This window comes from Entelurus aequoreus, linkage group LG11 (genome assembly GCF_033978785.1).
Source record: "Entelurus aequoreus isolate RoL-2023_Sb linkage group LG11, RoL_Eaeq_v1.1, whole genome shotgun sequence".
NCBI classification, from domain to species: Eukaryota; Metazoa; Chordata; class Actinopteri; order Syngnathiformes; family Syngnathidae; genus Entelurus; species Entelurus aequoreus.
The window spans coordinates 17402189-17420895 of NC_084741.1; the positions used below are offsets into that span (position 1 = coordinate 17402189).

The 18707-nt window shown below is 40.5% G+C and overlaps 1 protein-coding gene across 1 annotated transcript in view; it reads right to left on the minus strand.

Moving 5' to 3' along the window:
- Nucleotides 1-18707, minus strand: part of bcan (brevican) — a 46464-nt gene that overhangs the window by 12838 nt on the left and 14919 nt on the right. The window contains exons 2-10 of the mRNA XM_062062624.1: nt 17173-17255; nt 15211-15603; nt 12265-12439; nt 12068-12195; nt 11733-11999; nt 11157-11669; nt 2894-3610; nt 1228-1332; nt 1001-1159 (exon numbers count right to left, since the gene is read on the minus strand). Coding sequence (XP_061918608.1) covers nt 1001-1159; nt 1228-1332; nt 2894-3610; nt 11157-11669; nt 11733-11999; nt 12068-12195; nt 12265-12439; nt 15211-15603; nt 17173-17255 — 2540 coding nt within the window. The remainder of the gene's footprint in view (nt 1-1000; nt 1160-1227; nt 1333-2893; nt 3611-11156; nt 11670-11732; nt 12000-12067; nt 12196-12264; nt 12440-15210; nt 15604-17172; nt 17256-18707) is intronic.

Consider the following 18707-nt stretch of genomic DNA (forward strand, 5'->3'; position numbering starts at 1 on the left):
ATATACACAAAAATATATATATATACATATATATATATATATATGTATACATATATTTATACTGTATATATGTATACACATATTTGTATACATATACATACATTTCTTTGCATATGTCTATACATATGCACACATATATACATACATATATAGATGTTTATATACATACATATATAAACATATATACACATATATAAATATACACATATTTATATAACCCCATATACACATATTTATATACATACAAATATATGATATATATACACACATATACATATACACATTCAGTATATATATACTGTATATATACACATAGAGTATATACACATATGCATACATACATATATATGTATATATATATATATATATACTGTATATATACACATTGATACATACATGTGTGTATACATACATACATACATACATATATACATACACACATGCATATATACATATATATACACATGCATATATACATATATGTATATACATATATATACATACATACATACATACGTATATATATATACATATACAGTATATACACACATACAAACATACATACATGTATGTGTGTATATATATATATATATATATATATATATATATATATATATATATATATATATATATATATACTGTATATATACACATGTATATACATACCTACATATATATATATATATATATACACACACACACACACATACACACACACACATGTACTGTATATATACATACATACATACATACATGCATATATATGTATACACACACACACACATGTATATATACATACATAACACTAAATGTGGGCACATTTTACACATATGTATACATATATATTTGATATAAATATGTGTGTATATGTGTAAAATGTGCCTACATTTAGTGGTTATATGGCGCCACCTGCTGCTTAGCCTACAAATGTGTATTCTCCAAAACAATTGGTTCAGCGTGGTAGAAAAGTTGTTTTACTATTCCCAGAATCCAGGATTACCATTGATGTGATGTTGCTCCTCAGGGGTCATGATGGAGATCAGGTGTCCGCCAATCGTCCGGCAGTGTTGCTCCGCCCCCTCCCAGCTCTGCCGCGAGGTCACATGACGGTAGCAAAAGCTTTGGAACTTCTCCCAGCCGTCCTCGCACGCCTCGCCGTCTGTGAGCGTGAAGGTGAGAGGAAACGTCAGCGAGGTGGCGTGGCCCTGGGGGAGGTCACGGCCTGACCTGTCTGGCAGAGGGCGCCGCCGTATCCAGGCAGGCAGAGGCAGGTGGGCACCTCGCCCTCCACGCACGTTCCTCCATTCAAACATGGCCGCTCCTGGCACGAGTCTGCAGAGGAGATTGGACATCAATTGTTTATGATGTCGTGCAGGGGTCCAAACTTTCGAGGGCCGCATATTGAAAAGTCAGTATGTGGAGACAATTTGATATTTATTTGTTTTAAATAAGTGTCAATAACATACATTATATATATTTTTAAAGACTAAACTTTGGGTTGTATATATGCAGTTGTGGTCAAAAGTTTACATACACTTGTAAAGGACATAATGTCATGGCTGTCTTTTTTTGTGATAGAGTGATTGGAGCACATACTTGTTGGTCAGAAAAAACATTCATGAAGTTTGGTTCTTTTATGAATTTATTATGGGTCTACTGAAAATGTGAGCAAATGTGCTGGGTCAAAAGTATACATACAGCAATGTTAATATTTGCTTACATGTCCCTTGGCAAGTTTCACTGCAATAAGGCGCTTTTGGTAGCCATCCACAAGCTTCTGGGTGAGTTTTTAACCACTCCTCTTGACAAAATTGGTGCAGTTCAGCTAAATGTGTTGGTTTTCTGACATGGACTTGTTTCTTCAGCATTGTCCACACGTTTAAGTCAGGACTTTGAGAAGGCCATTCTAAAACCTTAATTCTACCCTGATTTAGCCATTCCTTTACCACTTTTGATGTGTGTTTGGGGTCATTGTCCTGTTGGAACACCCAACTGCGCCCAACTGCTGATGATTTTAGGTTTACTTAAGATGTTACATGAGCTGTATACCTACCAGTACTTAAGATGTTACATGAGGTGTGTACCTACCAGTACTTAAGGTGTTACATGAGGTGTGTACTTACCAGTACTTAAGATGTTACATGAGCTGTATACCTACCAGTACTTAAGATGTTACATGAGGTGTGTACCTACCAGTACTTAAGGTGTTACATGAGGTGTGTACCTACCAGTACTTAAGATGTTACATGAGCTGTATACCTACCAGTACTTAAGATGTTACATGAGGTGTGTACCTACCAGTACTTAAGGTGTTACATGAGGTGTGTACCTACCAGTACTTAAGATGTTACATGAGGTGTGTACCTACCAGTACTTAAGATGTTACATGAGGTGTGTACCTACCAGTACTTGAGATGTTACATGAGGTGTGTACCGACCAGTACCTAAGATGTTACATGAGGTGTGTACCGACCAGTACCTAAGGTGTTACATGAGGTGTGTACCTACCACTACTTAAGGTGTTACATGAGGTGTGTACCTACCAGTGCTTGAGATGTTACATGAGGTGTGTACCTACCAGTACTTGAGATGTTACATGAGGTGTGTACCGACCAGTACCTAAGATGTTACATGAGGTGTGTACCGACCAGTACCTAAGATGTTACATGAGGTGTGTACCGACCAGTACCTAAGGTGTTACATGAGGTGTGTACCTACCACTACTTAAGGTGTTACATGAGGTGTGTACCTACCAGTGCTTGAGATGTTACATGAGGTGTGTACCTACCAGTACTTAAGATGTTACATGAGCTGTGTACCTACCAGTACTTAAGGTGTTACATGAGGTGTGTACCTACCAGTACTTAAGGTGTTACATGAGGTGTGTACCTACCAGTACTTAAGGTGACTTCTCCTCTAGCTGCCATGGTGGTCGGTACTTGAGGGTCTACAGTTGGGTCAGTGAAGTTCTCCAAGGTGTGGTCTTCAATGCGACACCCAGTGCATCCTTGCATCCTACCTGGGGCAGTGCCAGTACTGGTCTCCTCTTGTCCTCCTTCATGTCCGCTTGTGGTGCTGGTGGTCCACACCTCTACTCCATCCTTTGAGACTTCTTGCGGGGTGGCAGTACTGGACTCTGTGTTGTATCCAGACTCCTGCAGGGGGGTGGAGGTAGGTTTTAAATGATGGTGTGGCGTCACATGAGGGATCCGCGTGGTTTGGAAGTCCAATGGATGAGGTTCATGTGTGGAAGATCCACTGCGGTGCTCTGGCGATTCAGTCAGGTTTGATAAAACCAAGTCCTCTGGATTGTCTTCTGACCAGAGACCTGATTCTCGGTCTGTAGTTCCATTCCTGGCTTCAGGTTCATCTGTGACATTGTGGACTGGTTCTGTGTGATCATGTGCTTCCCTGCTGTTTGAGATGAAAATAACCTCTGCGGCGGTGCCAGCTGGGCGACCAGAGGACTGGATGGGTTCCGAACCAAAACCCAGAATCACGGTCACCTCAGCTGTTGTGACCTCTGCGTGATGGGCGTGTCCACTGATGTCCCCTGGTGTTGCTAGCGTGACGGACGCCACACCCAAATGCTCCTGAGCCGCATCAGAACCTGTTCGTTTAAAGATAAAGAAGTTAAACCAGGGGTCTTCAACGTTTTCCAGGCCAAGGACCCCCAAACTGATGGAGCAGAGACCCCCTAGATATATATCCAGTATAAGATTGTCTTTTAATTAAACCGGTCCTAAAGGTACATTAATTACCCATTGTGCAATACCAAGATATTTAAAGAACAGCACTGGAACGGCGATACCCTAACGACAGTTTTTTCTTAATTGAATTGTGGCACTAATGCAGGGGTGGGCAATTAATTTTCACCGGGGGCCGCATAAGCAACCCGAGCACTGCTGGAGGGCCACACGACAATATTTCAATTAAATGTTGCTCAATATTATTTTTGATATACCGTAAGATAAATAATAATGATGATAATAATAATAATAATTAATAATAATAATAATAATTTAATTTAACCTAACTTAACTTTATACAAAAGCAGATTGCTTTTGATGGTCACTTTGTCCTGCATTACCCAACATTTTTCCCCATCAGATTTGGACAACCATCTGTTGTTAAAAATAGTTTTTAATCATATTTATTTTATATTGTTTTTTATATTGGTTTTATATGTAATTGTTTTTTCTTTTTATTCAGTCATTGGTGGAGCTAAGGATAATATTTGAATATTGTTTGTAATATTGTTGTGCAGCACTTTGGAAACATTTTGTTGTTTAAATGTGCCATATAAATAAAGTGGATTGGATTGTCACACCTGCCAGCTTGTCCCAACACGCATTTACCTCTGTGAACAAGTCATTACCTGTGGTTGTCTCTTTAATTGACTGCATCAGAGCTCTCATCCAAAGTTAGCGAAAAACAGTCCATGTCTCCGGGCATTATCAGCGCAACAAAGTCCAATAAGCACTCCTTAATAAACTCTCCGTCAGAAAACGCCTTACTTTTTCTGGCGCTTTTGTGAGAAATGACGAAACTTGTCCTGACGGCTGCATCTCTGGGGGTGTGAAATATGGCACAAAGTCCTTGTTGGCTTTGCAGTTTTACCATCAACGCATCGGCCTCCCTTGCGCGCGCTTCATCAGACACATTCCGGTATTTTCCCTCGTGTTTCTTCGTGTAGTGGCGATTAAAATGATATTTAAACACAGCAACCTGTGTACCACACATTAAAGCACACGGCTTTACCATTAATTTATGTAAAGAAATACTTGGCAGTCCATGTCTTGTTGGAAACACGCCATTCCTCATCAACTTTTCTTTTTTTAGCGTCTCATCACTTGTCTCTATGCACCTTCACTCACAGGTTCCCCCCGGACATACGGCATGAATAACACATTTCAAAATAAAAGCAGCACAGTTGTATTGCGCGCACGACATAGATGTTTTTTAAACTTTATTTTGTAATTTGTAATTGCGCCGTTCAATTCACTCACAATCGCACACGCGCATACGTCAAAACGGAAGTAATACAAATAACGCTTTTCAAAACAAAAGCAGCACCGTTGTATTGCACACTCGACATAGATACTTTTTTAAATTTATTTTGTAATTTATGATTGGCCTCACGCGGGCCGGACAGGGATGCGCAAAGGGCCGTACAATGCCCAGGTCTGCACTAATGGCTAGCTGGCAACTAGAGCGCTAATTGTAGCTATCTTAAATGCTAACATTAATAAAATATTACAGAGGTTTTCAACGTTTTCAAGGCCAACTAATGGGGAGATGTAGCGTGGCCCCCTAACTAAATTGTATTTTTATTTTTATTGAATTGTGGCACTAATGGCTAGCTGGCAACTAAAGCGGTAATCGCTAGCTATCTTAAATGCTAACATGAATATTATAATACAGAGGTCTTTATGACGTTTTCTAGGGCAAGGTCCACAAGACTAATAGAGAGATGGAGCTGCGACCCCAACTAACATTTTTTAAATTGAATTGTGGTGCTAACGGCTAGCTGGCAACTAGAGCGCTAATTGTAGCTATCTTAAATGCTAACATGAATATTATAATACAGAGGTCTTTTTGACATTTTCCGGGCCAAGGACCCAAAGACTAATGGCAAGATGGAATGGCGACACCCCAATGATATATTTTTTTAATTGAATTGTGGCACTAATGGCTAGCTGGCAACAGGAGTGTTAATAGTAGCTATCTTAAATGCTAACATAAATATTATAAAACAGAGGTCTCTTTGACGTTTTTCAGGCAAAGGACCCCAAGACTAATGGCGAGATGGAGCGGCGACCCCTTAACTATATATTTTGTATACAGTTGTGGAGCTAATGGCTAGCTGGCAACTAAAGCGCTAATTGTAGCTATTTTAAATGCTAACATTAATCATATATAACAGAGGTTTACAACGTTTTCCAAAGCAACTAATGGCGAGATGTAGCGTGGCCCCCTAACTACAAAACATATTTTATTATTGAATTGTGGCACTAATGGCTAGCTGGCAACAGGAGCACTAATTGTAGCTATCTTAAATGCTAACATGAATATTATACAACAGAGGTCTCTTATGACGTTTTCCAGGACAAGGACACCAAGACTAATGGCAAGATGGAACGGCGACACCCTAACGACAGTTTTTTCTTAATTAAATTGTGGTACTAAGGGCTAGCTGGCAACTAGAGCGCTAATAGTAGCTAACTTAAATGCTAACATTAATAAAATATTACAGAGGTTTTCAACGTTTTCCAGGCCAACTAATGGCGAGATGTAGCATGGCCCCCTAACTACAAAAATGTTTGTATTATTGAATTGTGGCACTAATGGCTAGCTGGCAACTAGAGCGCTAATTGTAGCTATCTTAAATGCTAACATGAATATTATAATACAAAGGTCTCTTTTGACGTTTTCCAGCCCAAGGACCCAAAGACTAATGGCAAGATGGAACGGCGACACCCTAACAGTTTTTTCTTAATTGAATTGTGGCACTAACGGCTAGCTGGCAACTATAGCGCTAATTGTAGCTAACTTAAATGCTAACAGTAATAATATATAACAGAGGTTTTCAACATTTTCCAGGCCAACTAATGGTGAGATGTAGCGTGGCCCCCTAACTACAAAACATATTTTATTATTGAATTGTGGCACTAATGGCTAGCTGGCAACAGGAGCACTAATTGTAGTTATCTTAAATGCTAACATGAATATTATACAACAGAGGTCTCTTTTGACGTTTTCCAGGACAAGGACACCAAGACTAATGGCAAGATGGAACGGCGACACCCTAACGACAGTTTTTTCTTAATTGAATTGTGGTACTAAGGGCTAGCTGGCAACTAGAGCGCTAATAGTAGCTATCTTAAATGCTAACATTAATAAAATATTACAGAGGTTTTCAACGTTTTCCAGGCCAACTAATGGCGAGATGTAGCGTGGCCCCCTAACTGTATATATTTTTTTTTTTTTTATTGAAATTGTGGCACTAATTGCTAGCTGGCAACTAGAGCGCTAATTATAGCTATCTTAAATGCTAACCTTAATAAAATATTACAGAGGTTTTCAACATTTTCCAGGCCAACTAATGGCGAGATGTAGCGTGGCCCCCTAACTAAATGGTATTATTATTTTTATTGAATTGTGGTGCTAACGGCTAGCTGGCAACTAGAGCTCTAATTGTAGCTATCTTAAATGCTAACATGAATATCATAATACAGAGGTCTTTTTGACGTTTTCCAGGCCAAGGACCAAAAGACTAATGGCAAGATGGAACGGCGACACCCTAACGACAGTTTTTTCTTAATTGAATTGTGGTGCTAATGCCTAGCTGGCAACTAAATAAATGATAAATGGGTTATACTTGTATAGCGCTTTTCTACCTTCAAGGTACTCAAAGCGCTTTGACAGTATTTCCACATCCACCCATTCACACACACATTCACACACTGATGACTAGAGCGCTTATTGTAGCTATCTTAAATGCTAACATTAATTATATATAACAGAGGTTTTCAACGTTTTCCAGGCCAACTAATGGCGAGATGTAGCGTGGCCCCCTAACTAAATTGTATTTGTATTTTTATTGAATTGTGGCACTAATGGCTAGCTGGCAACTAGAGCGCTAATTGTAGCTATCTTAAATGCTAACATGAATATAATAATACAGGGGTCTTTAATGTTTTCCAGGCCAAGGACCCCCAGACTAATGGCGAGATTTAACTATATGTTTTGTATGAAATCGTGGCGCTAATGGCTAGCGGGAAACTAGAGTGCGAATTGCTAGCTGGCCACTAGTACGCTAGTCGCTAGCTCGCTGCCACTGCTGATAATGACTCGCTAAATGTGTGGAAAAACTTGCAGGGAAAATATGAAAAAACTTTTTTTTTTATAAACTACAAATATATTCAAAGAATACAGCACAGGGTTGCTAGTAGTTAGCTGGTAACTAGAGCACTTATCGCTAGCTATCCTAAATGCTAACATGGACATAATAATACAGGGGTCTCTTTCACATTTTTTAGGCCCTAAAAATAATGGCTAGATAGACCGGGGACCCCTTAACTATATATGTTGTATTAAACCGTGGCGCTAATGGCTAGCCGGAAACTAGAGGGCGAATTGCTAGCAAGCCACTAGTTTGTAGTCGCTAGCTTGCTGCCACTGCTGATAATGACTCGCTAAATGTGTGGAAAAACTTGCAGGGAAAATATGAAAAAATAAAAATAATTTATAAATCTAAAATTATATTCAAAGAATACAGCACAGGATTGCTATTAGCTAGCTGGTAACTATAGCGCTTATTGCTAGCTATCCTAAATGCTAACATGAACATAATAATACAGGGGTCTCTTTCACGTTTTTTAAGGCCAAGGACCTCAAGAATAATGGCGAGATGGAGGGGGGACTCATTAACTATATATTTCGAATTACAAAACCCGAAACCAGTGAAGCTGTCACGTTGTGTAAATGGTAAATAAAAACAAAATACAATGATTTGCAAATCCTTCTCAGCCTATATTCAGTTGAATAAACTCCAAAGACAAGATACTTAACGTTCGAACTGGAAACCTTTGTTATTTTTTGCAAATATTAGCTCATTTGGAATTTGATGCCTGCCACATGTTTCAAAAAAGCTGGCACAAGTGGCAAAAAAGACTGAGAAAGTTGAGGAATGCTCATCAAACACTTATTTGGAACATCCCACAGGTGAACAGGCTAATTGGAAACAGGTGGGTGCCATGATTGGGTATAAAAGCAGCTTCCATGAAATGCTCAGTCATTCGCAAACAAGGATGGGGCGAGGGTCACCACTTTGTCAACAAATGCGTGAGCAAATTGTCCAACAGTTTAAGAACAACATTTCTCAACCAGCTATTGCAAGGAATTTAGGGATTTCACCATCTACGCTCCGTGATATCATCAAAAGGTTCAGAGAATCTGTAGAAATCACTGCACGTAACATTGAATGCCGTGACCTTCGATCCCTCAGGCGGTAGTGCGTCAAAAAGCGACATCAGTGTGTAAAGGATATCACCGCATGGGCTCAGGAACACTTCAGAGAACCACTGTCAGCAACTACAGTTTGTCGCTACATCTGTAAGTGCAAGTTAAAACTCTACTAAGCCATTTATCAACAACACCCAGAAATGCCGCCGGCTTCGCTGGGTCCGAGCTCATCTCAGATGGACTGATGCAAAGTGGAAAAGTGTTCTGTGGTCTGACGAGTCCACATTTCAAATTGTTTTTGGAAACGGTGGACGTCGTGTCCTCCGAACCAAAGAGGAAAAGAACCATCCGGACTGTAATTGACGCAAAGTGTAAAAGCCAGCATCTGTGATGGTATGGGGGTGTATTAGTGCCCAAGACATGGGTAACTTACACATCTGTGAAGGCACCATTAATGCTGAAAGGTACATACAGGTTTTGGAGCAACATATGTTGCCATCCAAGCAACGTTATCATGGACGCCCCTGCTTATTTCAGCAAGACAACGCCAAGCGTGGCTTCATAGTAAAAGACTGCGGGTACTAGACTAACCACTGTCAGCAACTACAGTTTGTCACTACATCTGTAAGTGCAAGTTAAAACTCTACTATGCAAAGCCAAAGCCATTTATCAACAACACCCAGAAACGGCGCCGACTTCGCTGTGCCCGAGCTCATCGAAGATGGACTGATGCAAAGTGGAAAAGTGTTATATTATATCATATTATAATATATTCAAAGAATACAGCACAGGGCTGCTATTAGCTAGCTGAGAACTAGTACGCTAATGGCTAGCTGGCAACTGGACAAGTCGCCACCCCATCGCAGGGCCAACACAGATAGACAACATTCACACACTAGGGCCAATTTAGTGTTGCCAATCAACCTATCCCCAGGTGCATGTCTTTGGAGGTGGGAGGAAGCCGGAGTACCCGGAGGGAACCCACGCAGTCACGAGGAGAACATGCAAACTCCACACAGAAAGATCCAGAGCCCGGGATTGAACTCAGGACGACTCAGGACCTTCGTATTGTGAGGCACATGCACTAACCCCTGTGCTACTATATCTTTTTTTAATTGACCAAAAATTTCTCCACCTCCCTGCAGTACCTACGTGAACACACTAGAGGTCACTGATCCCTGTTAAAGACCTCTGTGTAAGGTCGATGAATGTATTTGAACATAGCTTGATATTAGAGATGTCCGATAATATCGGACTGCCGATATTATCGTCCAATAAATGCTTTAAAATGTAATATCGGAAATTATCGGTATTGGTTTCATAAAGTAACATTTATGACTTTTTAAAACGCCACTGTGTACACGGACGTAGGGAGAAGTAGAGAGCGCCAATAAACCTTAAAGGCACTGCCTTTGCGTGCCGGCTCAGTCACATAATATCTACGGCTTTTCACACACACAAGTGAATGCAAGGCATACTTGGTCAACAGTCATACAGGTCACACTGAGGGTGGCCGTATCAACACCTTTAACACTGTTACAAATATGCGCCACACTGTGAACCCACACTAAACAATAATGACAAACACATTTCGGGAGAACATCCGCACCGTAACACAACATAAACACAACAAAACAAATACCCAGAACCCCTTGCAGCACTAACTCTTCCGGGACGCTACAATATACACCCCCCGCTTCCCCCTACCCAAAAACCCCGCCCCCCCAACCCCGCCCACCTCAACCTCCTCATGCTCTCTCAGGGAGAGCATGTCCCAAATTCCAAGCTGCTGTTTTGAGGCATGTTAATAAAAATAATGCACTTTGTGACTTCAATAATAAATATGGCAGTGCCATGTTGGCATTTCTTTCCATAACTTGAGTTGATTTATTTTGGAAAACCTTGTTACATTGTTTAATGCATCCAGCAGGGCATCACAACAAAATTAGGCATAATAATGTGTTAATTCCACGACTGTATATATCGGTATCGGTTGATATCGGAATCGGTAAGTAAGAGTTGGACAATATCGGAATATCGGATATCGGCAAAAAAGCCATTATCGGGCATCTCTAGTTGTAATCAATCAATCAGAGGTTGATCTTCATTCTTCATCCTAAGAAGACTCTGCGGCACCACTTTGTGGAACTTAATCTGTTTGTTGTGGAGGAACCTTTGGGCTGACTTACTTGACTCGGATGGCGGCTCTGAGGAAGCCATTGCGGTGGTGTCCATGACAACCGGGACGACTGTGGCTAAGTTCCCGCCCTCTTCCGGATGGTCGTCAGCGGTGCTGCTGCCAGAAGATGGCGACACGGTGGAGGAATGCAGCTCCTCCGTCGCATCGACCTCTGGTTCGGGGACATCTCCAAAGGTGCTCGGGTGGAGCAGCGTAGCCTCGGAGCTGCTCGGCTCCTCTGGTGCTGACGTTGCGTTCGTGATGACGATCTCCAGGCGTGGAGAATCGGAGGACGTTGGATGACGACCAAGCTGCTCCTTGTCTTCAGGGTGAAACTCGCTGACCTCTCCGGGCTTCAGAGTGGCCGACTGAGGAACCTCCCTTGTCGAGGTCTCGGTCTCCAGAAGGTTTACTGGTACAGGACTTAGAGTCTGAACCGCCTCCTCCCCTGCGGTGGTTGTCTCCTCCGTGACTGGGCGTGCAGGGCTGCTGTCCTCGGTGGTGAGAGGAGACGACGGAGACCCTGCAGAGAAGGCGACGTGCAGCAGGTGATTGAGTCTGTCGCCGGTGGTCCAAGACCTCCTACCTCTAAAGCAGTAGACGTCACGTCGGCTCTGCTCCTCTGGGAAGATGGTCTGGTTGCCCGGCCCTGCAGAGTCCACGTCGACACAGCGCCCCGCAGGGTATCGCACGCTCCGGTCTTTCAGCCACCCTGACCCAGAGCGGTTCAGTCCGTCGTTCCAGGCTGCGTACAACTGGGCGGGGCTGGCTAGCTCAGCTTCCTCCCTCAGGCAGTGAGCTTTGGCCTCCCAGAAGGTAAAATGCTCCGGGGCGGAGCCGTGGAACACCTCACCTGTTGAATTCATGTTGGAGACCTCAATGAACGCTACATTAAAACCCGGGAAAGGAACTATTGCTGACCTGCAATATCTCCCACGTAGCAGTAGACACCAAACATCTGCTCCGGGTCCAACGTCCCCGAGTTCCTTAGGCCTGGAGGTCCATCGGCGTCGCCCAAGCAGCCCTCTCTCGGCTCCTGAACGGGATATCTGAGGACGGACAGGACTCCCGGCATTAAGACCGGTTCAAACTGGCTTCGAACCAGCGCTCGTCCTCACCTGACCGAGCGGTCCGAGAGCCAGCCAGCATGGCAGCACTCGTGTCCGCTGTGGAAGGACGCCAGGAACTGGTCAGGGGTCGCAATTTGGGCCCCCATAGCCTGGCAGGCCTGACTTGCTCGCAGGAAGGTGAAGGATTTGGGGTTGTCTGCGTCCTGATGATGGAACACCAACCCTGCGTGTAGACACCACAAATACGTCACCAATGAGTCTCCACTACTGAGCAGTGAGCTCACTATTTGGCATATTTTCCATAACTAGATGCAATTTCTGGAGAAATAGCGTGTGAATGCTCGGAAGCCCAAGCTGAACTGAAACGCTAACAGGTAGCGTCAATGAACAAAGCATACGACTGTCAGGCGCCTATCAGTAAAATGAGCCAAAATATTCAACATGCTAACACTTAGCATGTGTCAAGTAGCAAGTTATATAACTCAAAGGTTTACACCTGTCTAATTAGCTAAAAAAAAACTAACATGCTAAAAGTTACCATGTATCAAGTACCAAGTTATATGACTCGAAAGTTTAGATTTGTCATATTAGCTAAAAAAGCTAACAAGCTAACAGTTAACATGTATCAAGTACCAAGTTATATGACTCGAAGGTTTAGATCTGTTAAATTAGCTAAAAAAAAAAAAAAGCTAACAGTTAACATGTGTCAAGTACTAAGTTATACTGTAGGACTCCAAGTTGTACATCTGAAAAATTAGCTAAAGAAGCTAACATGCTAACAGTTAGCATGTGTCAGCAACCAAGTTATATGACTTTGAGGTGTACGACTACAAAAGTAGCTGAATAACTAACATGCTAACAGTTAGCATGTATGAAATACCAAGTTATATAACTCAAAGGTTTACACCTGTCAAGTTAGCTAAAAAGGCTAAAATGCTAACAGTTTACATGCATCAAGTACCAAGTTATATGACTCTAAGGTTTAGATCTGTCAAATTAGCTAAAAAATAAAAAATAAAACTCACATGCTAACAGTTACTATGTGTCAAGTACTAAGTTATACTGTAGGACTCCAAGTTGTACATCTGCAAAAGTAGCTAAATAAGCTAAAATGCTAACAGTTGGCATGTGTCAAGTACCAAGTTATATGACTTTGAGGTGTACGACTGCAAAAGTAGCTAAATAACTACCATGCTAACAGTTAGCATGTGTCAAGTAGCAAGTTATATAACTCGAAGGTTTACACATGTCAAATTAGCTAAAAAAGCTAACATGCTAACAGTTAGCATGTATCAAGTACCAAGTTATATGACTCGAAGCTTTAGATCTGCCAAATTTGCTAAAATAAAGCTAAAATGCTAACAGTTACCATGTGTCAAGAATTAAGTTATACTGTAGGACTCTAAGTTGTACACCTGTCAAATAAGCTAAAGAAGCTAACATGCTAACAGTTAGCATGTGTCAAGTACCAAGTTATATAACTCAAAGGTTTACACCCGTCAAATTAGCTAAAGAAGCTAACATGCTAACAGTTAACATGTATCAAATACCAAGTTATATGACTCGAAGGTTTAGATCTGCCAAATTAGCTAAAAAAAATAAAACTCACATGCCAACAGTTAAGATGTGTCAAGTACTAAGTTATACTGTAGGACTCCATGTTGTACACCTGCAAAATTAGCTAAAGAAGCTAACATGCTAACAGTTAGCTTGTGGCAAGTACCAAGTTATATGACTCGAAGGTTTAGATCTGCCAAAATAGCTAAAATAAAGCTAAAATGCTAACAGTTAACATGTGTCAAGTAGCAAGTTATATAACTCAAAGGTTTACACCTGTCGAATTAGCTAAAAAGGCTAAAATGCTAACAGTTAACATGTATCAAGTACCAAGTTATATGACTCGAAGGTTTAGATCTGCCAAATTAGCTAAAATAAAGCTAACATGCTAACAGTTACCATGTGTCAAGTACTAAGTTATACTGTAGGACTCCAAGTTGTACACCTGCAAAATTAGCTAAAGAAGCTAACATGCTAACAGTTAGCATGTGTCAAATACCAAGTTATATGACTTTGAGGTGTACAACTGCAAAAGTTGCTAAAAAAAAACTAACATGCTAACAGTTAGCATGTGTCAAGTACCAGGTTATATGACTAAGGTTTAGATCTGTCAAATTAGTAGAGATGTCCGATATTATCGGCCAACAAATGCTTTAAAATGTAATATCGGACATTATCGGTGTCTGTTTTTTAATTATCAGAATCGGTTGTTTTTTTTGGTATTTTCTTTTTTGGGTTTTTTTTTATTAAATCAACATAAAAAACACAAGATACACTTACAATTAGTGCACCAACCCAAAAATTAGCACAAAAGGGTTGTTTCTTTCTGTTATTAATATTCTGGTTCCTACATTATATATCAATATATATCAATACAGTCTGCAAGGGATACAGTCCGTAAGCACACATGATTGTGCTGGTCCACTAATAGTACTAACCTTTAACAGTTAATTTTACTCATTTTCATTAATTACTAGTTCTATGTAACTGTTTTTGTATTGTTTTACTTTCTTTTTTATTCAAGAAAATGTTTTTAATTTATCTATCTTATTATATTTTATTAATTTTTTTAAAAAAGGACCTTATCTTCACCATACCTGGTTGTCCGAATTAGGCATAATAATGTGTTAATTCCACGACTGTATATATCGGTATCGGTTGATATCGGTAATTAAGAGTTGGACAATATCGGGATATCGGCAAAAAAGCCATTATCGGACATCCCTACAAATTAGCTAAAAAAAATGTAACATGCTAAAAGTTAGCATTTGTAAAGTATCAAGTTAGATGATTTGGAGCCGTATGCCTTCAAAATGAGTTTTAAAAGACCTAACATTAGCATGAATAAATAAATAAATAAATAAATATACTTTTCAGCATGTACAAAAATGATGCATGAATAATGTATTATTAATAAGTGTTTTTAGGGTTACTGACCTTTGACCTTCACCTGTGTGACATCAAAGGCGTCCTCGGAGCCCTGCTGCACCTCACAGCGGTACAGACCGCCATCCCCGTGCCGGACGCCCTCCAGCCTGAGCGTCAGGTCGGCGGGCGACACGGCGTAACGCGGCAGGGAGGCTCGGCCCCTGTAGGCCTCGCTCACCTGCACCGCGTCGCCGCGGGCGACCAGGATCTCCGTCTTCTTGTCGACGTCCATCAGGCTCCACATGACCCGGGGCAGAGACAGGACGGCGCGGCGGCCGGCGGCGGAGGGCGCGGGCGGCGGGTGGGCCAGAGACACCAAGCAGGTCAACGTCAGCGAGGCGCCCAGCTGGGCGGACACCAGTGGACCGGAGGGGACGATCACATGGAGGAGCTTGGCCTCGTCTGTGAGGAGACAACACAAACATCTAGTTTGACCAGCGCTAGGATCCTGGCTACGTCCTGGTTCATGCACGCCTCCAATAACGTCCCGCATCTGCACCTTTATCCTGATCCTCACCGACATTTTATTTCTTGCTCCATGCATCACCTCGCTACAAATAATGTTTTTGTCAGCCAAGGACTAACCAGTGGGAAGTTTGCCCCCCACCTGGTCCAAATCTCCGGTGTCTCCGTTGTGGTATTTTAGGCTTCATATTGTACCACACATTTTCAATGGGAGACAGGTCTGGACTACAGGCAGGCCAGTCTACGAAGTCACGCTTGGCATCGTCTTGCTGAAATAAGCAGGGGCGTCCATGATAACGTTGCTTGGATGGCAACATATGTTGCTCCAAAACCTGTATGTACCTTTCAGCATTAAAACAGATGTGTAAGTTACCCATGTCTTGGGCACTAATACACCCCCATACCATCACACATGCTGGCTTTTCAACTTTGCGCCTAGAACGATCCGGATGGTTCTTTTCTTCTTTGTTCCCGAGGACACGACGTCCACAGTTTCCAAAAACAATTTGAAATGTGGACTCATCAGACCACAGAACACTTTTCCACTTTGCATCAATCCATTTTAGATGAGCCCGGGCCCAGCAAAGCCGGCGGCGTTTCTGGGTGTTGTTGACAAAATGGCTTTGGCTTTGCTTAGTAGAGTTTTAACTTGAAATTACAGCCGTAGCGACCAACTGTAGTTACTGACAGTGGTTTTCTGAAGTGTTCCTGAGCCCATGTGGTGATATCCTTTACACACTGATGTCGCTTTTTGATGCAGTACCGCCTGAGGGATCGAAGGTCCGTAATATCATCTCTTACGTGCAGTGATTTCTCCAGATTCTCTGAACCTTTTGATGATATTACGGACCGTAGATGGTGAAATCCCGAAATTCCTTGCATTAGTTGGTTGAGAAATGTTGTTCTTAAACTGTTCGACAATTTGCTCACGCATTTGTTGACAAAGTGGTGACCCTCGCCCCGTCCTTGTTTGTGAATGACTGAGCATTTCATGGAAGCTGCGCTTATACCCAATCATGGCACCCACCTGTTCCCAATTAGTCTGTTCACCTGTGGGATGTTCCAAATAAGTGTTTGACAAGCATTCCTCAACTTTCTCAGTCTTTTTTGCCACTTGTGCCAGCTTTTTTGAAACATGTTGCAGGCACCAAATTCCAAATGAGCTAATATTTGCAAAAAATTAAAAAAGTTTTCCAGTGTCAACATTAAGTATCTTGTCTTTGCAGTCTATTCAATTAAAAATAGGTTGAAAAGGAATAGCAAATCATTGTATTCTGTTTTTAATTACCATTTACACAACGTGCCAACTTCACTGGTTTTGGGTTTTGTACGTTAATAACAAAATACAATACAATAGTTTGACCAAAAATGTTGCAGCACAAACGACAGGGACACGTCTGGTAAGATTTGCTTTAGTCTTAATTTTTCATACACTAAATTTGGCTCACAAAATTGTATTCAGTGTGAAAACAAGGCGGGACACTTAAGTATAACCTCCATGCTTACCTGGCTGGTGCGGGGGTGTGGAGAACGTCGGGAGGACCAGCAGGCAGATGGCGGCCAGCAACGTGAAAAGGAGCACGTCCCGCCTGAGGGATGAAAGACAAGAAAAAAGGTGGAAAGACAGATTAGTTCAGGGGTGTCCAAAGTGCGGCCATTTTCATTCTGCAACTGTTTTTTTTTGTCTATCTAAAAATAAACAATTCGCTTTGTCACCTACCACACTAAGCTAAGATGTTTCCTTCAGATTTTTCAACAGATATTGGATTGTTTTTAGCATCGTAAGTGTACAAAATGTGTCATCGTAGTCTGTCAATATTTTATATACACACTGCAAGTATTTATGTATATAATGTAGTAACAGACACCTTCATAACAATATGTAATATGTACAATATACACACTGCTAGTATATATATAATGTAGTAATAGACACCTTCATAACAATATGTAATATGTACAATATACACACTGCTAGTATATATATAATGTAGTAATAGACACCTTCATAACAATATGTAATATGTACAATATACACACTGCAAGTATATATATAATGTAGTAACAGACACCTTCATAACAATATGTAATATGTTTTATATACACACTGCAAGTATATATATAATGTAGTAACATACACCTTCATAACAATATGTAATATGTACAATATACACACTGCAAGTACATGTGTATATAATGTAGTAACAGACACCTTCATAACAATATGTAATATGTACAATATACACACTGCAAGTATATACTGTATATAATGTAGTAACAGACACCTTCATAACAATATGTAATATGTACAATATACACACTGCAAGTATATATATAATGTAGTAACAGACACTTTCATAACAATATGTAATATGTACAATATACACACTGCAAGTATATATATAATGTAGTAACAGACACCTTCATAACAATATGTAATATGTTTTATATACACACTGCAAGTATATATATAATGTAGTAACAGACACTTTCATAACAATATGTAATATGTACAATATACACACTGCAAGTATATATATAATGTAGTAACAGACACCTTCATAACAATATGTAATATGTACAATATACACACTGCTAGTATATATATAATGTAGTAATAGACACCTTCATAACAATATGTAATATGTACAATATACACACTGCTAGTATATATATAATGTAGTAATAGACACCTTCATAACAATATGTAATATGTACAATATACACACTGCAAGTATATATATAATGTAGTAACAGACACCTTCATAACAATATGTAATATGTTTTATATACACACTGCAAGTATATATATAATGTAGTAACATACACCTTCATAACAATATGTAATATGTACAATATACACACTGCAAGTACATGTGTATATAATGTAGTAACAGACACCTTCATAACAATATGTAATATGTACAATATACACACTGCAAGTATATACTGTATATAATGTAGTAACAGACACCTTCATAACAATATGTAATATGTACAATATACACACTGCAAGTATATATATAATGTAGTAACAGACA